Below are 20,931 nucleotides of genomic sequence, written 5' to 3' on the forward strand. Positions count from 1 at the left end.
TTTCTCTTTCTGCTGTTTTTCGTAAAATGGCAAGGAGGTTTTTGCAAAGCAAGTCTTCCTCTCCTGAGCCCATTGCTCTCTTCGAGTGTCACTGAAGAAATGTCGACATCGCCCCGTCAACTTTCCGTCCCTTCCTCCTCCTCCTCCTCCCTCCCCCTCCCTCCTCCCTCCCTCGGCTCGCTGCTCCTCAGAAGGTCATGAGCTGAAACTCCCGCTCGGCTTGCCACTCTGGCACCCACACTGGGTAGGTGGCGTGCTTCGGCATCTCCATGACGCGGACTGGGAGAGGCTCATTTCTCTGGTGGACATGGTTAGTCACTACCTAGCGGGGGGGAAGGGAGACAACAAGGGGAGCTAGCACACAGCCTGTACTGCTCGGTGGCCACAAAACCTGCGGCTCCCCAGCAGCTGGGGCAACAAGATGAAGGCGGTAGGACAAATAGAGGAGGGGAAGGGATAGATCGGGGAGGGTTAGAGAAGGAGTTGGTTAGAAAGAGAGGAGAGAGGAAATAGGAATGAGATGGGAAACAGGTGACAGCAAGAGGTGAGAGGGAGGTAGATTGGTGAAAGAAAGGGGATATGACTGGGAGGGAGAGGGAAAGGGGTAATCTCACATAGCCTGATCTGTCTCATAAAGCTCAAAAAGTTCTGCAGAGAAAAAATTTAAAACTTGGATACAAAGATGGCATGTGAATGAGACACTGGTTTCGCAGGGGAATTTGTTTTTCCCCAACCAGGGAACTTTAGAGAATAGTTTGTACTGATTTTAAAGCTTGCTGATTTGTACTTTTTTTGCAGACCTCCCTGAGCTTAAGGAGGCCCAGGTCCGGCTAAGCGAGTTTAGGAAAGGCTTAGCAGCAAAGAAGAAGGCTGGGAAGAGAAAAGGGGGAGAAGGGGAACAGGCTGGGTAGAAAAACATGGCAGAGGCTACAAGTAAAAGACAAGCTTAGGACAGCTAAGGAAATTAGAGTGGTTAGTGCACATATACGCTATCGGTTAGGGCAAAGGGCAAATGTGACAGGACATGGGGTAAAGAGCAGGCAGACAGGGGTGTCGGGATACTGGTGTGGTAGTTAATCTTAGCGATCGAAATCAAATGTAAAATGGGGACTCAGCAAGTTGATTAGTGGCCAGTTAGAGCACTTTCTGTCTGAAGCAGGGGTGCTAAGGGTGCCAGCATGCATTATTAGCAGCGTGTAAACGGGCCACAGGTTGGCAGGGATTTTAAAGTTTAGCTTGATCGGGGCAGGAGAAGTGGCATTGGCGGTTTTGTCGCTGCCGTCTCTCCCCCAAAAGGGAAGTCACTGCAAAGAAAGGATCTAGCAAAAATAAGAGGGGTAGGGGGAGGGAGGTCAAAGATTTAGACAGCGCAGAGGGCCCAGTTTGTTATGGGTGAGATGAGGAACTTAATTCATGTGCACTCACTACATCCAATTAGAAAAGAAAAAGGACATGAAAAGAGTTAATGTTTTTCTTCCACAGTGTTTATCTTTGATATTTGCTTTAAGGTTTCATTTTATTTCTTTATTTTTTTTATTTTTTGGTGCATTTCAGGGATTTAATGAGATTTATTTTGTCTTTTTCTCCTTTGCCCATTGTGCTGTGTGAACAAGACACTGTCTTTGCCTGCATTGAAGGCAGGAGAGGTGGCTTTTTTTATGCATTTTGAGCTACCTGTCTCCCTCTGGTGGAAAAAGTGCGCTCGGCAACATGCCTCCTAGTAGTGTGAGTGGGTGTTGCTTTGCATCAGCTGTCGCATACTTACTGTGAAAATGTTGGAGCGGCGCTTTGACTGCTTGCGGATGGGCGTGGGCGTGTTGGAGGCAGCGATGGTCTCAATGCGCATCTCCCGCTGACTTATGCTGGGGGTGGAGGGAACGGAGGAGGAGTAGTCGCTGAATGCACCCCCACCATTGGCCGCCTGGGGAGCGAGAGGGATTAACACGAACCGACAGAATCAGAGGAAAAGTGGGAGGAAAGAAGAGGAGAGAGGATAGTAAAAAGAAAAAAGGAAAAGAAAAAACAACAACAGGGGAGACAGAACCAGGTCAATTTAGGAAAAATATGATGTGGACAAAATTACCCACTCACTAACAATACAACCAATCACCATGAGAAGAATTACATAAACTGGAGATTTTTTACATATTCACGTGGAGGATTTAAGTGTGGGCTGTGAATATCTGGATCTTACCTGGTTAATGTGAACAGAGGGGATCGATGCAGCGGGGACTGATGAGTGGCTGGGAGAGTTTGGGAGTGATTTGCATGGACCAATAGAGAGCTGCTGCTTTTTCCTCATGGCCACAACCTTCTGGGCAACTGGAGGCAAACACACAGCAAGATACGGTCAACTAGTCCGGTCAGCCAACCTTGGGAGAGTTTTTAGGGATTTAGTGGGTTACACTTTGAGAATGTGAAACCCAGGATCACGTGTGATGATGCAGAGTAGCTCGGTTGCTGAGCAACAGTGGGAAACCTCAACGAATTCCTAGACAGAGAATTCCCGTTCTTCAACTTCAGGTTTAACAGGTGGTCTCTGCGACAGTCCAGAATAAATATGCCATTTAAGCCAAAAAATATAATGTTCATGGGAGTAAAAACAGAAATAAAATGAATTTTTATTATGTTTAACATTTATGGAGTTTAGGTTTTAGTAAAACACTTTAAGTTTTAGGGACATAACAGAACCAAAAGCCTCTTTCTGGACCCATAGCGCTCCCTTTTGAGCTTTTGTGTCAGCTGTTTCTGACACAAAAGTTTTTGTTTTAGTTCAGTGGTTTTAGTTCAGATGTCTGTTATGGTCACTGAACAAAACTGAGTGCCATCGAGGGAATGCGTCGGCTGATAGGTTGGTTACAATATTTACAACCAATCAGCACACGTCAGCGGCATCCTTGTGTTTTACAGACAAAAACTGACAAATAAAACTGACTGTTTTTATTTCGATTCAGACATCAAATCAAACACAAAAATATTATATTTATTAAAATTGAAGAACACTTTGGGGTTTTAGCTCAGTTCACTCACTATGAATCTCCTGAGACTCGAGCTCTTGTCTGAGATGCTTTTTTAAATTTCTCCCAGTTATTTAAGTAGTTGGACCTGATAAGTACAAAAACCAACTTCCTCTTTGAACAGGAAGCTGTTACTTCATTATAGATCCTCTTGTTATTAAACAAAAAAAAAAGAGTATGTCCTCATATTGGCACAATGGGTATCTTTTACAGCATAACACAATAAAGTCATTGCTCAACAAAGTGCGAAAGTAAAAGGTGCAGAAAAGACTAGATCTAATCTCCCAATATGAGTGCACAGGGTCTAAAAGAGATTCAGGAGTGCCCAAATAGACTGTCCAAAACAGTACAATAAGATTAACAGGAATTGGCTCTGGCAAGCTACCAGTCTTAGACATGACTGTAAGAATGTGTTTCAGGTATAAACCAGCTACAGAATTATAAAAAGTTAGAGAAACAGTTCCACTTTGGGATATGCTAGTAGCAGACATAATTTTCTATTAGTTATAGTAAATAGCAGATTGATGCGTTTACTTGCATAGCTTTCTTTCAAAAGCTATTAAAGGTCGCATGTATGTAAAATTCTCCACTCTTTCTTGACAGCATTAGAGCAAGAGATAGAAGAAAAACTACATCAGGCATCTCACCTTGTGACTGCTGTAGATTTGGACTACAGCATCACAACATTCAGTCTTAATGCAATTCAAATGCCAAAAAAAGTCTTTGTAGAGCGCTAAAAGCAATGAAAGAAAACTAGCACTCCCAACTACGCACATTATCTAGACCTCCTCGGGCCATTTGTTTTCCAGGCAGGTAATAAGGAACATACTGCTTATGCATGTCTCCTGGGACAATAAGGTTACCAAGAAAAGTAATCATACAAAATGACTTGCTTTAATTTTTTTCTGTCATTCATGGAGCTCTATAGTGTGATGTTAGCCAAATGGAACTATTGTGTCACAGCCTGATTGGCTATGCTGGTGGTGGCGTAAACCGTTAATTTGCTGCACACGCGACTGGGTTGAGCGCGAGGCGTCGAAGGAGGGAGGTGATGTTCGGGGCTGCGTGACGTGAATTAGCATTGAGGGAAGGGGAGATGATCTGAAGTCGTGCTGACAGCTGGGACCATAACGCCCGGCTGCCTGCTGCAGCATGGCAAATACAGAAAGAGGGTGCGAGTGATACTGGGCGACTTCTCCAGACAGCCAGCGCTCCCTTCATCTCTTTTAATTATTTCAAATTGAGCTTCAGGAAGCAATTAAGGCAGGGGGGGGGAAGACAACGTGCCTGCGCATCAACAGTCAGTTAAATGCAAAGTGAACACAGCGTTACATATTCAGATGTTTTCTGAAGGGATGACAGCCTTTCAAAGGAGCTGCCGCCCGAGGGGAAAATGTGCCAGAGTTGAAGCAGCCGAGTTTCCAAATAACAGTTTCATGACTTCAATTATGGATTCAGGGAAAAACTCAAGAGTTTCCAGAAAGTTGAAAAAGAGACAATATACAAGATGGTGCTTTTCCGCCATTTATGCCGAACTGAATGAAGTCCACATTTACATGCGAGCCTTGATCATGAATCTAACTTCCACAATGACTAATTGCAGTACTGACAATCATATGTTACTGAATGTGAAATATTATAGTACTTTGCATGTAGCCTGAGGTAAAGAGAAACAGAGAAACAACTGTCATTATGGAAATTTCGACACAAATTCTTCTCGTTTTTACAAAGTTACACGGGAAAGCAAGGAAAATGTTGATCCAAGTTTATTGAGTTGATCCAACATTTTCCCATGTGAGGGAGCGGCATCACACAGTGGAGGCTGTGCATCAGGGGGAAACTGGCTGACATTGGCAGACTGGCAGCTGGACCTTCCAGGCTATAAAAATGTGCTTATTCCCTCAAACCTCCTGTTCCCTTCATTTTTTTTGCACCTTTCAGCACCTCCACAGCAAACAGGACACTAATAACTAACACTAATAATGCCGACTTGTGAGTTTCAGCTTTATTAAGTTACATTGGTTTTGAGAAAAACTCTTCTGTGAATGCCCTCCCTGCCAGTTTGAGCCAGTTCCAGAGGGTGTAATATAAGGGTTACACTAATTACTAGGCTCATAGTTTTGCAAATACAAGTTATACCAAATTGGACCGTGTTTCCTAAAATTGGAAGGAGGTGACAAGATTGCATATCTTAGTCGGATTCACACAAAATCCGGTATTTGAAAAACTGCAATTTAAATGTTTCTTCAAGAAACTGTCAAGAAATCCTAAGTGGAAGTCTGAGAGTGGAATTGAAATGAGGCTAATTTAAATGTTTTGCCTGCAATGGAACCTGGGAATAAGGCAATTTAGATGAAGGTCATTACAAACAGCAAAAATGTAAAATGCCTATCCAAAGTTTGCAACATTGTTCCTAAGCATATATCCTTACATTTGAAGAACTAGTTTATTCTAAAATTAGCAAATGCTGACAAGTGTTTGCTCTTTCGACTGACTGAAGCGTTGCAGGATAAACAACCTACTAAGTATATCGAACATTTACATTCAAGCTACGCTTTACACCTTCCTGTTTAACCTATCTGCACTTTTAAAACACCCCCTCTCACCGTCCTGGAAGACTCTCTCCACATTCAGGCCGTAGGTGGAGCAGGTCTCGTAGTACGTGCAGCGCTTCAGGTCATTTGACAACTTTCTGGCCCGTGAGTCATCAATCACTCTGGGGTTGGCAGCACTGATTGCATCTAGCAGAAGAGAGCAATAAAAAAAAAAAGATGTGGATCAAACATTTAATTCCATGAATGAAGCTGGCAATACCCAGTGTCAACAGCTTTCACCAAAAACCCCCACAGAGAAGTCCCGAATATATACTTGGAATCTGAAAGACGCCTACATATTTCCATATTTCCAAAACTGATGGGTACTGATGTGCAACAGCGTGCTTTGCTGGTGTGTTTTAATGATGTGTGGACAGCAACAGAGGTCCGTTTTGCACAAAAACAAATCGGCACTCAAACCACAAAAACTGTTTTGGTCTTCTCCTGACTTTTGTTGACATTAAGATATAAATTCAATATACCTCACTTATTAAAGAATAGCATATAACAGCTATAGTTTCATTATGTAAGAGGCAATAAAGAACATTTGTATATACATATCAGATGCAGGGCAAGCACCTTGTGTTCCAACGAGGACCATGGGGACCTCTGCTGTGTTCCTGTAGCTGGAAAGGCGCAAGAAGTAATTGTAGACCGTCTGGAAACTGATCTCATCCTCCAGGCTGAAAACGAAAACCACTGCATCCACCCAGGCAGCAAACTGAGGGCAGAGCAGAGGTAATGTGTTAAAGAAAAAAGCTACCACAAGAACATTTGCACAAATTAACGTTTGCATTATTATCGCTGATGCACTGACCACAAAAATATACTATTTTTTTTTATTTTAAAAGGGATAATGGGAGACAGGGATGGAAACCATTATTTGTTTTAGCTTTTATGAATACATTTTACCTTATAATAGGTTGCAGCACTTTTACTGTTATTGTACTTCATGTATATCTACACAAGGGGGCAGTGTAGCAACAATCTTAGGACACTGAAACATGTTTTTAGGCAAGATACCAGACCAAGGTGAACAGACTGAATGAATAATGATTACTACTGAATGCGTATCTGCTTTCTTTATCCCCACAGCTACCATAATACAGGAAAATGTGTATTTTCTGTGTCATCTCTATATATGTCAGAATTTCTGGATAGTTTATGATCCAACAGGGAGCAGAGCGAATCAATCTGATTCAACATCCACAGCAGGAAATAGGCTAAGCTGACTCCACAGTACTAGTAACGGTGACAATCAAGTGACAAACTATTCTCCTGTAATGCCCTCTTCTTTATCCAGCTTTTACGTTTGCCCAGACCCCCACAGGGACTGAATGGCAAATCGAGCTTCCAAACCACAACTGTGCTCAGCCTCCTGCGAGTGGGAACATAATGGAGGCCTTTAATTATGCCAGTAATTATACAGGCAGCTGACAACTGAGCTGCACTCATTTCTATTCCCTAATCTCGCCGAGCGTAATGCAAGCGTAAATCGGAGCTTTGCCAAGCCAGGCATCACTAGCCGCTAAAACAACTGCAGGGTAAATACACCGGAAACACTGAACCCTGTGAATGAAGCCACAAGCAAGTTTGTCTATATTCTCCGGGGCTGGTGGTTTTGATACTTGGGCCTTTAATTGAATCCGATTATTACATTTGAATCTTTTTAAATCCCTCATCAAATCTATGTAAGCTTAGCAACAGAAAATATTAATAACATTGCAGTTAGAAGAAAGACTCACGTGAGAGAGTTTATTTACTTTAAGGGTGCAAAGTAACTGAGTACATATTACTCAGTGTATAAAAAGATGTTGTGACTAGCCAACTTGGGGCCAATAAGTATAACCTGTGAACATAAAAAGTCAATTAATTTGTTTCTGATCACCAGGCAAATGGGTCCTGTTTCATATAAAGCCTTCTACCTGCTAAATGTGCCCCTGTGTGTTTGTTGCTAACACTGCTCAACTGGTGTTTAGTGCTGGGCTGTTTAGTATACACTGGGCTTATCACAGATTCTGCTTAAAACAGCTGCCTGCTGCAGCTGGAAACCATGCTGGTGAGAATGGGAAGAGTGAATCCTAATGTCTAAGAAGTGGGCAGTAGAACCAACGTTAAATCTGTGAGTTTGTAATTATGGGTGACCACAAAGCATGTATTAACTTTGTAACGCCAAGTGTATCACATCTGACACGTGTTTTTTAGACCTTTACATCAGTGTGATTTTTTTCTAACCCTAACCCCTTTTATATGTTGTTATTGGTTTAAGACAGGAGTGTCAAACAGAAATCTGGGGGCCAGAATCAGCCCGGTGAACACTTCAATCCCGTCCATTAGATGACTTTTGGAAGATGTTAAGTACATATGAAGTACAAATGTTAAGGAGGACATAAAGTTTGGACTTTTTATTATTCTGTTGTATTATTATTATTTAAAAATTAGTTAGATAGGTTAGCCAGAAGTTGGCCATCTCTGTGTGCAAATGTGGCATATCAGGGCACTTTAAGAAAGTCATCAAATTTCAAGCTAAAAAAATGACCTTTATGGTATTTTTACTGCTGTCAAATGGAAAAAAAACATAAATAAGGGTTAACTTTACTTTTTTTCTTATCTCACTAAAATTTAAGGAATCTATATTTGTTCTTTGTCCATGTCATCAAACACTATGTTTCAAGCTTGTGTTGCTGGAAGCCCGACTTTGTACAGTAAGGAGTGTGACGACCCCTGCCCCTTGTTTTCCCAACCCTTCCTTCATGTGTTCGAGAGCTTACGGCCGCTAGGCGACAAAAAGGTACCGTAGATGTCGTCACATTCCTCTGTGACCTCATGAGGAAGTCATCAGTTCAGATAAGTTTATAAGTAAAGCTCCGCCAGCTTTGAATGAGTCAAGCTCTTTGGACGTGTTCATTGGCCGGACATTACGTCATGAAACAACAGTTTTTCAGTTACAAAAACAGGTGTCCCATGAGTGCCAATTAGCCAATCACTGACATGGGCTGTAGTCAAGCTTTGTGCCACAACAGCGATATTAAATTTAAACGGCCAGTGCATGTTTGTTGTTGGCACCCCTGAGGCACAGCAGTTAAACGAAGGAACAGGCTAAACTCACGGTTTATGCAGCTGTATAACAGTGTGGTGCCATTAGCATGCACGTTAGTCTCTCATGATTGGTTATGGGAAACTGAATCCTCCCATCTATGGAAATCGGTCTGACTAGAGCCTTGTAGGAGTGAAGGTGGAAACAGGGTGTAACAAGGAGATTTGTCAGATATCATGCTTTGCTGACACAAACAGTGCCAGTGATCACAGGCACTCCCATAATTAAGTGGATTTACTTATTCTACTTCAAGTATAAATAATAAAGTAGCATGACAATGTTCTTCTTAGTTCTCTACTACATTTCTAACATCGTGCTTTACAAAGGAAAGCATTTTGATCATGATGATTGTTTGCCAGTGGTGCTATTTTCCTTTTGCAAATGTACTCTTGGGGAAAGCTGGGGAAACCTGCAGTCAGCTAAGACTGAAGAAGTCACGCGGATGAGCGATGAAATGTTTCTCCCACCGAAAATGCTACGTCCAGATGAACAGAATAAACTTTTTGGGGTTTCCTTACCTGGATGATTGATCAAGACATTGATGCTTCAGCTTCATAGTTTCTTAGACTGGATAAAGTATATAAATTGGAGACAGCCAATGTCACAAAGTCCTGCAGTAGCTCAAAATTGGGCCCTCCGTTGTTCACAAATAATCGAAGATAAGATTTTGATGGCTGCACTGTCATAACACGTGTCACAACATCACATTTTCTCCTAAAAATTAACCATAACTCTTCAGATTTCGCATACTAATAAGATAATTAGGCGTTGTTTCTTTGACCACAAAAATCATCTCGACTTGGCTTTTCCATCGATCCGTTGTTGCTTTTGTTAGAACACCCACAGAGTTCTGTCTGCTCCAAACAGTCCTGTAGAGAAGTAATGGTCTGTCTCTAAGCAGGCTCTGTCAGCTTGACAGTTTCTACCCAGCAGCTTTTGATTAAAGAGACCTTTTTAAGGATCCTACCTGCAATTCTGGAGGCCCCCCTTCATCTCTGATCAGAAGTAAGTAGCTCTGTCCATCCACCACAATTTCTTTCTTGAAACGTCCACCTAAAGGAAGAGATGTTTATTCCAAGAGTTTACTCCACAGCCAGTCAATTAATCAAAGTGTAAATTGTCTGTTAGAACGTAAACCAACCACCAGGGGGTTGTCAAAAAAAAGGAAAGACAGCAGACACATTTCACACCCACTGATAATTTAAAAAAGAAGAAGAAGAAGAAAGCAATTGAAATGTATGGCTCTTAAAAGTTTGTTGATATGCATCTGAATTTAAGTGCAGCTTCTCAATTTAGACCTGCTGAACACGGTGTTGCCTGGATCACATGCTGACAGGAAACCAGGTCTCTCTGGAGCCAATTATGTGGGCGAGAAATTGCCATTTAGCGTGTCAAATGCACAGCTGCTGAGGGAACCAGTTCAGCGCCACTATCACTGCACTTCCATGAGTCACGAAAAGGCCCGACTTTTGCTTCACAAACACTCTCCGGCTAATTGTAATAAATGATATCTTAAGACAAATAGACTTCATTTTAGAAAAGATGATAAAAGGATGGAAAGGAAGCAATGGGAGATAAACATCAGAATCCAGTAAATGTGTCGTGACTCCGAAACTGTTCTGCTTTAAGTCACATCCCAGAAAAATTGGTGGAAAGTTAAGAACGTAGCATCCATACTGCCTTGAGTTTCTCTCCCCTTTTCTTCATTTCTTTTGTAGCCCAAATAGATTTTCCTTGCCGTTAGCAAAGCTGGCTGCAGATAAAGACTACACCAATGGGAGAACCACGCTGTAAATTAGATTTTGCATATCATTTGAATGGTTCTCGATCCTGTGGAGATTAAAAACATTGAAATGAGAAAGTTGTGAGGCTAGAGATGTCCCTGGGAGTGAAAATGATGTCTCATGAATACAAAAAAATATGCCAAAAGCCGTTTCAAAAACTGAATAAGGCACACATTTAAAAAGGTCTACGAATGATCGTGAAATGTATCCCCCCCCCCGAAAAAAAAGGAAAATTATGTTGAAGGCAGCAGATGTGTGCACTCCTGGAACGACTGAGTAAGAACAAGTTGGAAATCGTGTTGTTAAACCAGCCCACAGAACTAAAGATCACACATCAGAGGAGCTGTAAGTGGGCGGGGCCCCAGATTTTTTCTTTTTAATAGTCGGACACTATTCCTGTGTCAGCGTGCACTTGAGCCACACTTCCACGCTTTTAAGTCGATTTTAGCCCGCTCTGCAAATCGGGGATTCTCCCAGCCTTTTGCACGGGCTCTCAAAGCCTGCTGGATGCTGGTTGCATAACATGCAGAGAGAGAGAGAGATTCATAAACCACCAGTCAGCTTTTTATTTATTTATATTTTTCTACTGAAGTCAAAGCGCTTTGCAGATTCCGACAAAGCACTGAGAAACTATGCATCTGTATGTGTGAATGCTGATTGCATCAGAGCAAACCAAAGATTTATCAGAGAAAAGGGTTTGCATGGAAGCTGGCAACATGTTCGTACTCCAGAACGGATTATGGAGGAGACTCTCAGAAACCAGTATCTGTAATGAAAGCATACGGCTCTGGAGAAAACATGGATGGAAATTCAAAGCAAACATCTCAGTTACATAATCATCCAGAATGTCGTCGTCTCTATTTAGAGCCTGAATAAGCCAATGCTGTGAATAAATGAGGCAGACTACCTCACTCTCTCTTCCTGGCGTGATGAAGACCAATTATGAATAATGTGAATTTGTGCTCAACGTCTCATAAAGGAGAAAAAAAAACAGGCGAGTGATAACATTGCACACACAGCCTACAGAGAGACGGTGAGTTGGTAGGCATGGTTAACACGCAGTAAGCATACTCTGCTTACACGGAGGCTTAGACCTTGACACAGAGCCACAATCCAACGGAGCTCCATCCGGCGTTGCCATAGTAACACACCCCAGTACCTTTTTTCAGATATCATAGCAAAAGCCCAGGAACAAAACAGTGAAGAAACAGCCACGGATGAACCTTCCCTCTGCTGGGTGAAGCTTCTCTGCAATGTTAATAGTCAGTCTGGAGTGAAGCCAGTGTTGAAGCGCAAGAAACAATGAGGTGCCCGGTGTTCGCCAGACAGGTACGTCGTATCAGAGCAACGATGTGAAGGGACACGGACATATATGAGCCGATACATTTCCCTGATTAAAGCAACAAGGGTCGATCTGGGGTTTTTTTCCTCCCCCAGCATTTCAGCCATTGATTTCTCAAGGACTAATTAAGCTATGAGGATTTTTTTCCTTCTCCCATGGTGCAGCAAAATGCCAGAAACTAATTATGCGCTTCATGTCTCATCCTCACTATAATTACACTAAAATGAAACACTGCAAACCCCTCAAAGATCATCAGTTAACTCTGGGTTTGCCAACATCTTGCTGGAATTTGTAGAGGACGCAGTCTTCAGGCCAGAGGGGGGCATTCTTGGTTTGTGTGTGTGTGTGTGTGTGTGTGTGTGTGTGTGTGTGTGTGTGTGTGTGTGTGTGTGTGTGTGTATATATATATATATATATATATATACACACACACACATAAAAGGATTCCTTTCATATCAAGTGCTTTAAATGTGTAAAAAGCACCTGAGTGTGACAAAAACCTTCATTTACAGTGCCACTTTTACTTGCATGTTTTAGTAATGAGCTTCAAATTACTAGAAATGTTACATTTTGTCATTTTCCCTCCATTTTCAGTGAAGGGAGAAATAGAACTGAGCCAGTTATCAATCTCGCCATTTGGAAGCTTAACAAAATCCAAAACAAAACAGTTTAATGGAAGTTAATTATAAAAATACGCACAGAAGCGGCAAAAAAACAAAAAACAGTGCTGTTCTTCATTATTTAAATATCCTATTACACTCTTCCAAATATGGTCACCCAACCGTCCCATCCTAACAGAAAGCTGACAAAACCAGCTTTTCACACATCGTCAACAATGTAATACATATGACAGGCTGCGGCAGCTGAGGCGCTGAGGTCAAAAGAGCCACGGTAAACATGCTGCATTTAATCTGCAATGCTCTGATCTTTGTGCTGGGCATCATGTTTGTAATCCACCTCCTGACCCACGCTTTCTTCAGCAGGCTCTTACCTTCAGGCGATTCCTCTTGCACATATGTCCCTGTCAAATATCGATGAACCAAGGCAGACTTCCCGCTGGACAGGTTTCCCACAATCCCCTGCAAGTCCAAGAGCAAAAAGCTATGAGATGATGTACAGGTTCAAGTGACCTGACAGAGAAAAAGAAAAAAAATCCTACCACAAAGGCACTGAAATTGCATAAGTCGTGCTGTTTTGAGTTTTATTTTTTTATATTTTCTTTCCAAAAAACTGAAGCTTCAACCTCAATCATAAAGGCTTTGCAAGTTTTCAGCCCAGTGTGTGCAAATTGTGTGTGGCAAAAAGGAAAACACTGCATCAAGGTCAATAATATCAGAAATAAAACCATCTCCACATCTTATTTAATTCCTAATCTTTAGTTATGCTGCTAAGTCTTAAATCCTAGCTGTATGAGTCACTAAAGTTTTAGAGATTATTCTTTCTACAGAGACATACCATCAGAACTCAATTGAAAAATCAAAGACTGACGTTCTGGGCATTTTTATTGCGCATATATTTCAATGTGTGTGCATTTAAGAACATAAGTAAAAAAGAAGAAGTGCTGCATTTAAGGCATCTTTGAAAAGACTAACTCTTTTTTTTTTTTTTACCAGTATGCAAGTTTCTTATTCAAAAAATGAAAAATGTAGTTTTGTGGGTGTGATTTTTCTATTATTATTTTTTTTTACTCTTAAAATTGGTCAAGGTGTAATTATTTGAAAAAGTAATGAAACTTTCACACTAAACCTAAAGGTGACTCAATTTTTTAGCTTCTCTGCTAAGTAGATTTTTATTACACACTGGCCTGAAGTGAAAACAAGTGTTGGCTAGGTGGAAGAAAATCAAATTAAAAACTTTAGAAGGTAGTAGGCAGTAAAAGAAACTCCATATGGTTTGTGTTCAAGGGGGTAAAGGTCCCTTTCGTAGGGCATGTGAGTTTGAAATATTGTCCAAGTGCCTCTGATTTACACCCGACTTTGGTTGTAGTCTGTCCTGTTCTACCTCTCCCTGCCGTCTAGACCAGACCAAACTGCAGTGCCTTCGGGGTGATGCATGGCTGAGGGTGGGCTGACGATGCCAGCATGTCTGGGAAGAACAAAGACTGCAACATGCCTCATCTCCTCCCTCTCCAGCTCCTCCTCTACCCACCATCGCCCTCTCCTTCCACAGATCATTAGTGGGTGTTAAAGCAGGTATGGTTCTAATTATAGGGACGTTTGAGGCACAAGAGAAAAGGTGTGTTCAAGGTCTTTTCCTAGTCTAGCTTCTTTATAACTGAAGTATATATATCATGAGGTACCCAGAAGAATAAGCTATGAATAAATTCAAAGTTAGCAAAAAGTTGTGGTGCTGTAAAAGCTGTGAGTCAAAAAAAAGGCTTTGAATGTGCCACAGAACCAGCATTCTCCTGCTGTTTAACTGCTGGGCTTTGTGGCCCGCTGGTATATAGGATTTATGATCTCGAAATGCTGTATCAGCATTATGCTACTACAGAACCTTCACTCTTCTTTGTAGACGTTTAGCTCTGATGTGAGATGATCAAAAGATGACAATAAAACAGGATTTAACCACAGTCAAGTCACCAGCACGAAATCAACAGTACCAGAGTACAGCTCACTGTTGCGGCAGAAAAAAATTAGAGGTTTTCTCACATGGTTTTAATCGTTTTAATTCATCTACAGGAATTGTTTTGACCCCTATTACTGTGGTATCAAAGAGGAAGAAAGCAAAACCTGCTTTTTTCCCCCCTATCGTTTTTAAAAGCTTCTGAGAGTTGTAACCAACTTCCTTTCAGCACGACCTTGTCGCTGCACGGTAACTCTGTGAAAGTTTTGAAAAGAATGATTACTATTTTTGCGACACTTAATTTAGTCTTACCGGGTCCATTTAACAAACCCCCGCATGGAAGCTGCCAATTAACACCTTAGAAACATAAAAAGCAACAGACGCATTTAAAAGTGTTTGAAGCCAATAAAGGAAGTTTGTCTTTGTGCTTGCTGTGAATCCCCCCATTGAAGTTTCCCCTTCTTCGAGGTGCCACAACAATGAATTCACCTAACACTGAAAATATCATATCCACTGGGAGAACGGCAGACCGGAGCCTTCCAAGGCTGCTAGTCTTTATGTGGGTATGGCATTAAATCATGTGAGGATGTTAGTAGTGCATTTGGCAGAGGTTGTGCGTGTGCTTCACTGGCGGGTGGGAGCGGACCCAGGATGTGTCACCGGCCTAGCCCAAAACTGTCACTCATCCTGTGTCCTGCTGCAAAACCACCCTGTATCGCCATGCCAACGCATCTCATTAAAAATCACCCACTATGTGCCAGGGAAAAAGTCCAGCCAATTTCTCAAATGTTCCCTCTCATGTGAAATGCAAAACTAGTATTACATGGAGAGAACATGCTTTCCCACTGACATTTAAATCTGTTAGTAAGATGAAACCTCTGAGGGCAAATTAACACCAGGATTGTCAAAAACAACAAAAAAAAGTTACTCACCACTTTCAGCTCCGGCACTGATCGACTCAATGTCCATTCCTGGCTGTTGACAAAAGAGTCTAAAAAGAAAAAGACAAATGAAGACGTAAATGACAAAAGCAAAAAGTACTAAGCGATAATATGCGTTCTGTTCTATTTGACCCCCAGCTATAATATGGCACCGACAGCTTTTGCTAGCGGCTGAATTTAAAGAGTCTGCAATAAGTTTTATGCTGAATGCTACACCAGTCACATCAAGCATTTCGACTTACACAGCAGTCAATTACAGTAAAACATTTTTAAAGGAATTGTGGGGTTGTTGCCCTTTTTTAAAAAAAGATTTCCTGCACACATGTTAACCAGAACCACTGAATCAAAGTTTTATGGCAGATAGATAGAGCCAACTTTAGTGAAAAAGTTGTGTAGTTATGAATATATAGCCATTTGGCCTGTCGTGTTCTAATGTTTGTCCTTTTATTTTTACCTTTTTCCCTCATTGTTCTTTTATCTTTCTTTAATTTCCCCCCTTCTTCTCTTTACCACTTCAACCCCTCCCTGCTTGTCAGCTTTGGCATTGCTAAATTACACATATCCTATGTGAATAATAATACAAATATATGAATTATTAAAACATTATTTATAGAGTTTAGGCAAACCAAATTTGTATGGCAAACAGTGCATTCAGATCATAATTATGATAATAAATGCTGTTGGACAAGACAGGTAAAAAAAAAAAAAACTTTAAAAAAGTAGAATTTTTAAATAAGTAAAAAGAAAAAGATACAGTCATGCTGTGTTCTTGACTGGTGACCAATAGGACAGCCTCACATATGTCTGATTATGCATGTGCAACATGTGCACAGCAGCACAGGCTAATAGTTGCTCACAGCCATTACTGAGCTCTGAGGAAGACACAAAGTTGGCCAAAGTAAACCATGGAGGAACCGCCATGAAATGTTAAACCTAATGAGACACTTAAATCACCCTCACCCAGCTGAACATGGACATTTTAAAGAGGCTAATAAAGGAAGAGTGGCTAAAGCTAAAGCTATCCAGAGCTCAGTATCTACAGACTCGGTATGAGCAAGGGCTCAAAGCAGGAACAAAAGAAAAAAAATTGTTTAGCCAAGTAAAAAAAAAAAAAAGAGCAAAGGTTCCACGTGCTGCTATCTGATGAAGTTATAAACATAATCATTATATTATTTATGTAACTTGCATTTGTGTTGATATATAAATCTGATAAACCTGCTTTTGTTTGGTAGGGTAAAATATGTCAAGTAAAGGCAAATGTATAGAAACCCATTTTAGCTAATTATCTGTAGCTTTATTCTCAGTTCTTTCAGTGAGAGTCTATCATGTCCAGTTTGTGGGAAATTAAGAAACGTAATAATTTATTTTAGTGTAAAAATATCCCGCATAGAAAAAAAAAGTTGATTTTTTTGTATAAGCTGTCCCTTATAGAGCTTAGAAAACTGGAATAAGCAAAAATAAAATTAAATAAATAACTAAATGAATAAATCAGTAGATAAATAAATAAATAAGAAATAAAAATCAGCCAAGAAAATTACAATCAGTGCATCTCATATTTCTGTGATAATAATTTGCATAAAGTAGGATTTTTTTTATAATCCTCCAGAAACATATCTGCATATGAATGAGCTGAATTCGAACCTTCTGGTGATTTCTAGTGCTGGAAGCTATCTGGTTTCAGTCTATAGTCCGCTCCTAGTTCAAATTCAATCGACCAATCAAATCCAAGCAGGCCTTAGCTGCATGCAGGTCCCCTCAAAAGTGGAACCCCGTTTACTGAAATGCAATCTTAAATTCATCAGCTAACATCTGAAGACGAATTAACTTTTTAAAAAGTTTATCTCCATTTGTAAACATCACAAAATACCTTGGACCAGGTATCTGCTGGTTACAACGGATACCTGGAAAAACTGTTCCCTGCATTCAGAGTATAAGGAATCTTAAGGTGCCAGTTTTTCAGGCTTAGTTCAATGATAGAAGCACTTTGATTAAAGCAACTTAAACCAAAAACTAACGGCGATATTAGATGAAGCCCCAAGAGCCACTACCCTGCTTGTCAGCTAATGTCAGCTGGCTCCAGCCCCCAGATTCTGATTTGAATAAGTGGTTAAGAAAATGCATGGATGGATGGATCGATCCCCACGATTTTCAATCTGTCCGACTCTTCTGTTTCCTCTAGATTTGTTTATTTGTACACAACACAAGTGTGAAGAAGTAGTTAATGCAGTCTGTGAAGGCCATTTCAATGTACAGCCCAATCTTAGGAGGGGATTTTGCTAATCTGTTTTAAAAGGCAGTTATTATCAGGCTTGATTCAGCATGGTAGGTTTACCAGTGACATTTGGAGACATTGACTAGATAATAGAGCTCTGAAAAAGGGCAGAACACTATAAAGTACAATGTGAACCCTCAGAACTAAAAACACAAATGACAGCTCCACAAGCTGTGCCCATTTCCCACAGAGATGGAGTACAGCTATGTGTCATAACATCTATTAGAACAAAGACCACCTTCCTGTTTTGGATCAAGGCTTTCTTGCCATCTGAACCTCCCAAATAAGATACCATCTCTAATACAGGAGCCTACATGCCGCCTTGCACAGGTAACCCCCTCCACATCTCTAAACCATAACAATTAAACTACTCGTACACCATCATTACACAGCTATGGCGGTTTTTCTTTTTGCTGCAGGCGATGCCAATATGAAAAGACACAAAGCATAAACAGTAAGGACCCCAGTGTCATTATAGGACATGTTTCAGGGTTTTTTTTCCAAAATATGCTAAAAGCATAAATGACTCATAGACGGGGAGACATGAGCCAAAAATTCCCCTTGACTTGTCCATTAAAAAACCCCCCACAAAAACAAAAATCAGTTAAAATCTTGACTTTTTCTCCAATCCATTTACAAAGAGCGTCACTCTGCTGTGGATGTCTCACTTGTTGTGGGAGAGGAGAGTGCATCCCGAACACAGGGGCCTTTCACCAACCATTGTTTGGAGCAGAGGAGTCTTTAAACAGCACGCCTCCAGTTAAGCCCTCTCAGTGTGGGTTTGACATGTCAGAACATGAGCGGAGACATCCAAACTGCCTCAGTTTTTAAGTGCAGGAAACTCAATGCAGGTCACGGCTCTCTGAGGCGATCTCCGATAAGGCTGCCGCCCCATTTTATTACAGTTCCTGTTTCTTGTTATTGAAAGGTCAACCAGCGGTAATGCTCAAAAATAGCAATTACATGAACCCATCTTAAGGTGCCAGTCTTTCAGGCTTTGTTAACAGCTCACCCAAAATCAAACTTTCTGTATGTTCCTCTGGGCTGCATTGCTATTTATCTGACTAGATTGTGAGTCATTTATACTGGCTGTAGTAATAGCTGCTTTCTCTTGAATATAATGGAACTCAACGCAGCTTTTTTTGTTGTACTTAAAGTGCCAACAAATATGTTTTTGTCAAACGTGGTATCATGACCTTGTTACTAGAATGGTCCGGCACTTTCATATAGGAACTATTTTCTTTCTACTGTCTCATCACAGCCCATCTAATGTTTACATCCTGTTACTGTATCATTAGCACAAGCCTGCCATCATGGGTACATAGATGCTTTCGTCAGTACAGTAATATAATTATCAAGTAGTTCCTAGATTGTCCTTTTAATGAAGAACTGGTTATTAGTGAAATAAAGCAGAATGAATAAAGAATAATATTTGATAAATGAAGCCCCCAAAAAACATGATTTTCAGATTTTAAACAAGGAGTATTTTAAACTCAACCCAACTAACGTGTAGCCATGAAGGGAAATTTTGGGTCATCGCAGGTCAATGCAGAAATTGTGTTGTTGGCCACTGACAATCGCTTCATCTCTGGAGCACCGCATTGACTACCGGAAAACAGCACCACTTATTCTTTCACAGACAATAATAACAACAAAAGGAAGCAATAGAAAATGAGTGCCTTTCACTAAAATAATATTGAAATCAAGAACACAACAAAGAAACAGCATCATGGTGAAGATGCCTGAAATTTGCCATCCCGAAAGAGATAAAGTGGAACCGAACTGTTCCCCCACTAAAAGAAAAACCCCTAATTAAATCCATGTGGTCAGCATTACGTCATTCTTTAAATATGACCATCCCCATATCGCTGTGTCCCAGAATGCCTATGGAAACAAGGGAGCCCCGGGACTCGCGATGCCTACAGAGGACACCAGTGTCTTTGTCTCTGTGAGGGTAAAACTGTTGGCAGCATGTTTGTCAGGTCTTTCACTTCGCTGCTCACGTCTGCTCAGATAAAAATGACCACTCAGTCTGAGGGTAGCGAAGCACAAGCGAAGCCCCAACTTATTCCATGAGAAAAGAAAATCTAATGTGAGCAGCAAGTCCGTGCGTATGCACATGCATGCATGCGTGCCAATGTGCAGTGAATCTGAAGTGGTTTTTTGGGGAACGAGAGAGGACAACCTTGAGATCTAAACTTCCACTCTTACTCTGACCAACTTTCCAACCATACTTTCCTTCCGTCATGAATTACAGAGTGAGAATTTAGCTAGCAATTAGTGTTTCTACTCTGATGATTCACCAACTGACATTCCCTGTCTGGCTACTTTTATCATGCATGTCATGACAAAGACGGTCCTGCAGCATCTTCTTTCTGTAGCTCTACAAAAAAAAAAAAAAAAGAAAGAAATTACAGAAAAAAACAAGCATAAGAGCTCTTACTTTTCTTCTGCTGAGCTCCCAAGCACAAGCCAGTCATTTCCATCAAATTAGGTAAGTGACAAACACAGTCACCAGAGAACAAGGGGAAAATCTTTACCCCGAGCTCGTCTAATGCAACCTGGATGGTCTGGCCTACTTAAAGCTCCCAGAGCCTTGTGTTGTCTGCAGAAAGGCATTGATCACTTCCCCTTAAAATAAATTGGACATCCCAATTCACATTTAACATGAGATTTGCAAATTGGGTTTTCAAGAAGCCTTGCAGTGGAATGCCCAGGCTGACGGACTCAGTTTGTCAAATTAAGAAGGGAATGTGCCAGAGGTTATCGTTGCAGCTACAAAAAGGAATAATAAAAAAAGAACAAAAACCAAAGGAATCAGTCATGCATGAATGAAACTGAAAGCAAAGTTAGAGAAGATCCACAAATTGCAGCTTTTTTGGCAAATGGTTGGTAGACCTCTTGGTGAAACAGCAGGATCCTGCTTCAAATGAGCCACAGTTCTGAAAAACACAATGTACTGGAGCTGAGATTTGCAGTGGCAGCTGCTCATATACAAGTTACATTCAGTTATTAACAGATTTCCCTCTGCTCCTAACCAGACTGTCTGCGATTCAGTGGTTTTTCAATATCTTGCCATCTCCCTATGTGTCCTGCTGCAGCTGAGAGGGCATTATCGCTGTGTCACTGTTTATTCAACTTCCCCTGAAAGTGTATTTATCTTGAACATAGCTACCTGCTGGGGACTCAACTACACCTGCTGATATGAACGCCAAAAACAAAAGCATTTTTTTCTAATTATTTTTCCCTCTGCAGGTTTTAAAGTAAGGCCCACTCCATCTGAAAGGTAAAGCACATACAGGAAGGAGGCAAAGCGAAA

The 20,931-nt window shown here is 41.0% G+C and overlaps 1 protein-coding gene across 3 annotated transcripts in view; it reads right to left on the bottom strand.

Moving 5' to 3' along the window:
- The window catches only part of agap3 (ArfGAP with GTPase domain, ankyrin repeat and PH domain 3), a 115,927-nt gene that overhangs the window by 46,633 nt on the left and 48,363 nt on the right, over positions 1 to 20,931 (bottom strand). For all 3 annotated transcript variants that reach the window (XM_026149890.2, XM_080293157.1, XM_026149889.2), the window contains exons 2-8: positions 15,332 to 15,390; positions 12,826 to 12,913; positions 9,676 to 9,761; positions 6,191 to 6,332; positions 5,624 to 5,758; positions 2,195 to 2,322; positions 1,766 to 1,921 (exon numbers count right to left, since the gene is read on the bottom strand). In XM_026149890.2, coding sequence (XP_026005675.1) covers positions 1,766 to 1,921; positions 2,195 to 2,322; positions 5,624 to 5,758; positions 6,191 to 6,332; positions 9,676 to 9,761; positions 12,826 to 12,913; positions 15,332 to 15,390 — 794 coding nt within the window. The remainder of the gene's footprint in view (positions 1 to 1,765; positions 1,922 to 2,194; positions 2,323 to 5,623; positions 5,759 to 6,190; positions 6,333 to 9,675; positions 9,762 to 12,825; positions 12,914 to 15,331; positions 15,391 to 20,931) is intronic.

Source organism: Astatotilapia calliptera, chromosome 18, assembly GCF_964374335.1.
Source record: "Astatotilapia calliptera chromosome 18, fAstCal68.1, whole genome shotgun sequence".
In the NCBI taxonomy this organism is placed as follows: Eukaryota; Metazoa; Chordata; class Actinopteri; order Cichliformes; family Cichlidae; genus Astatotilapia; species Astatotilapia calliptera.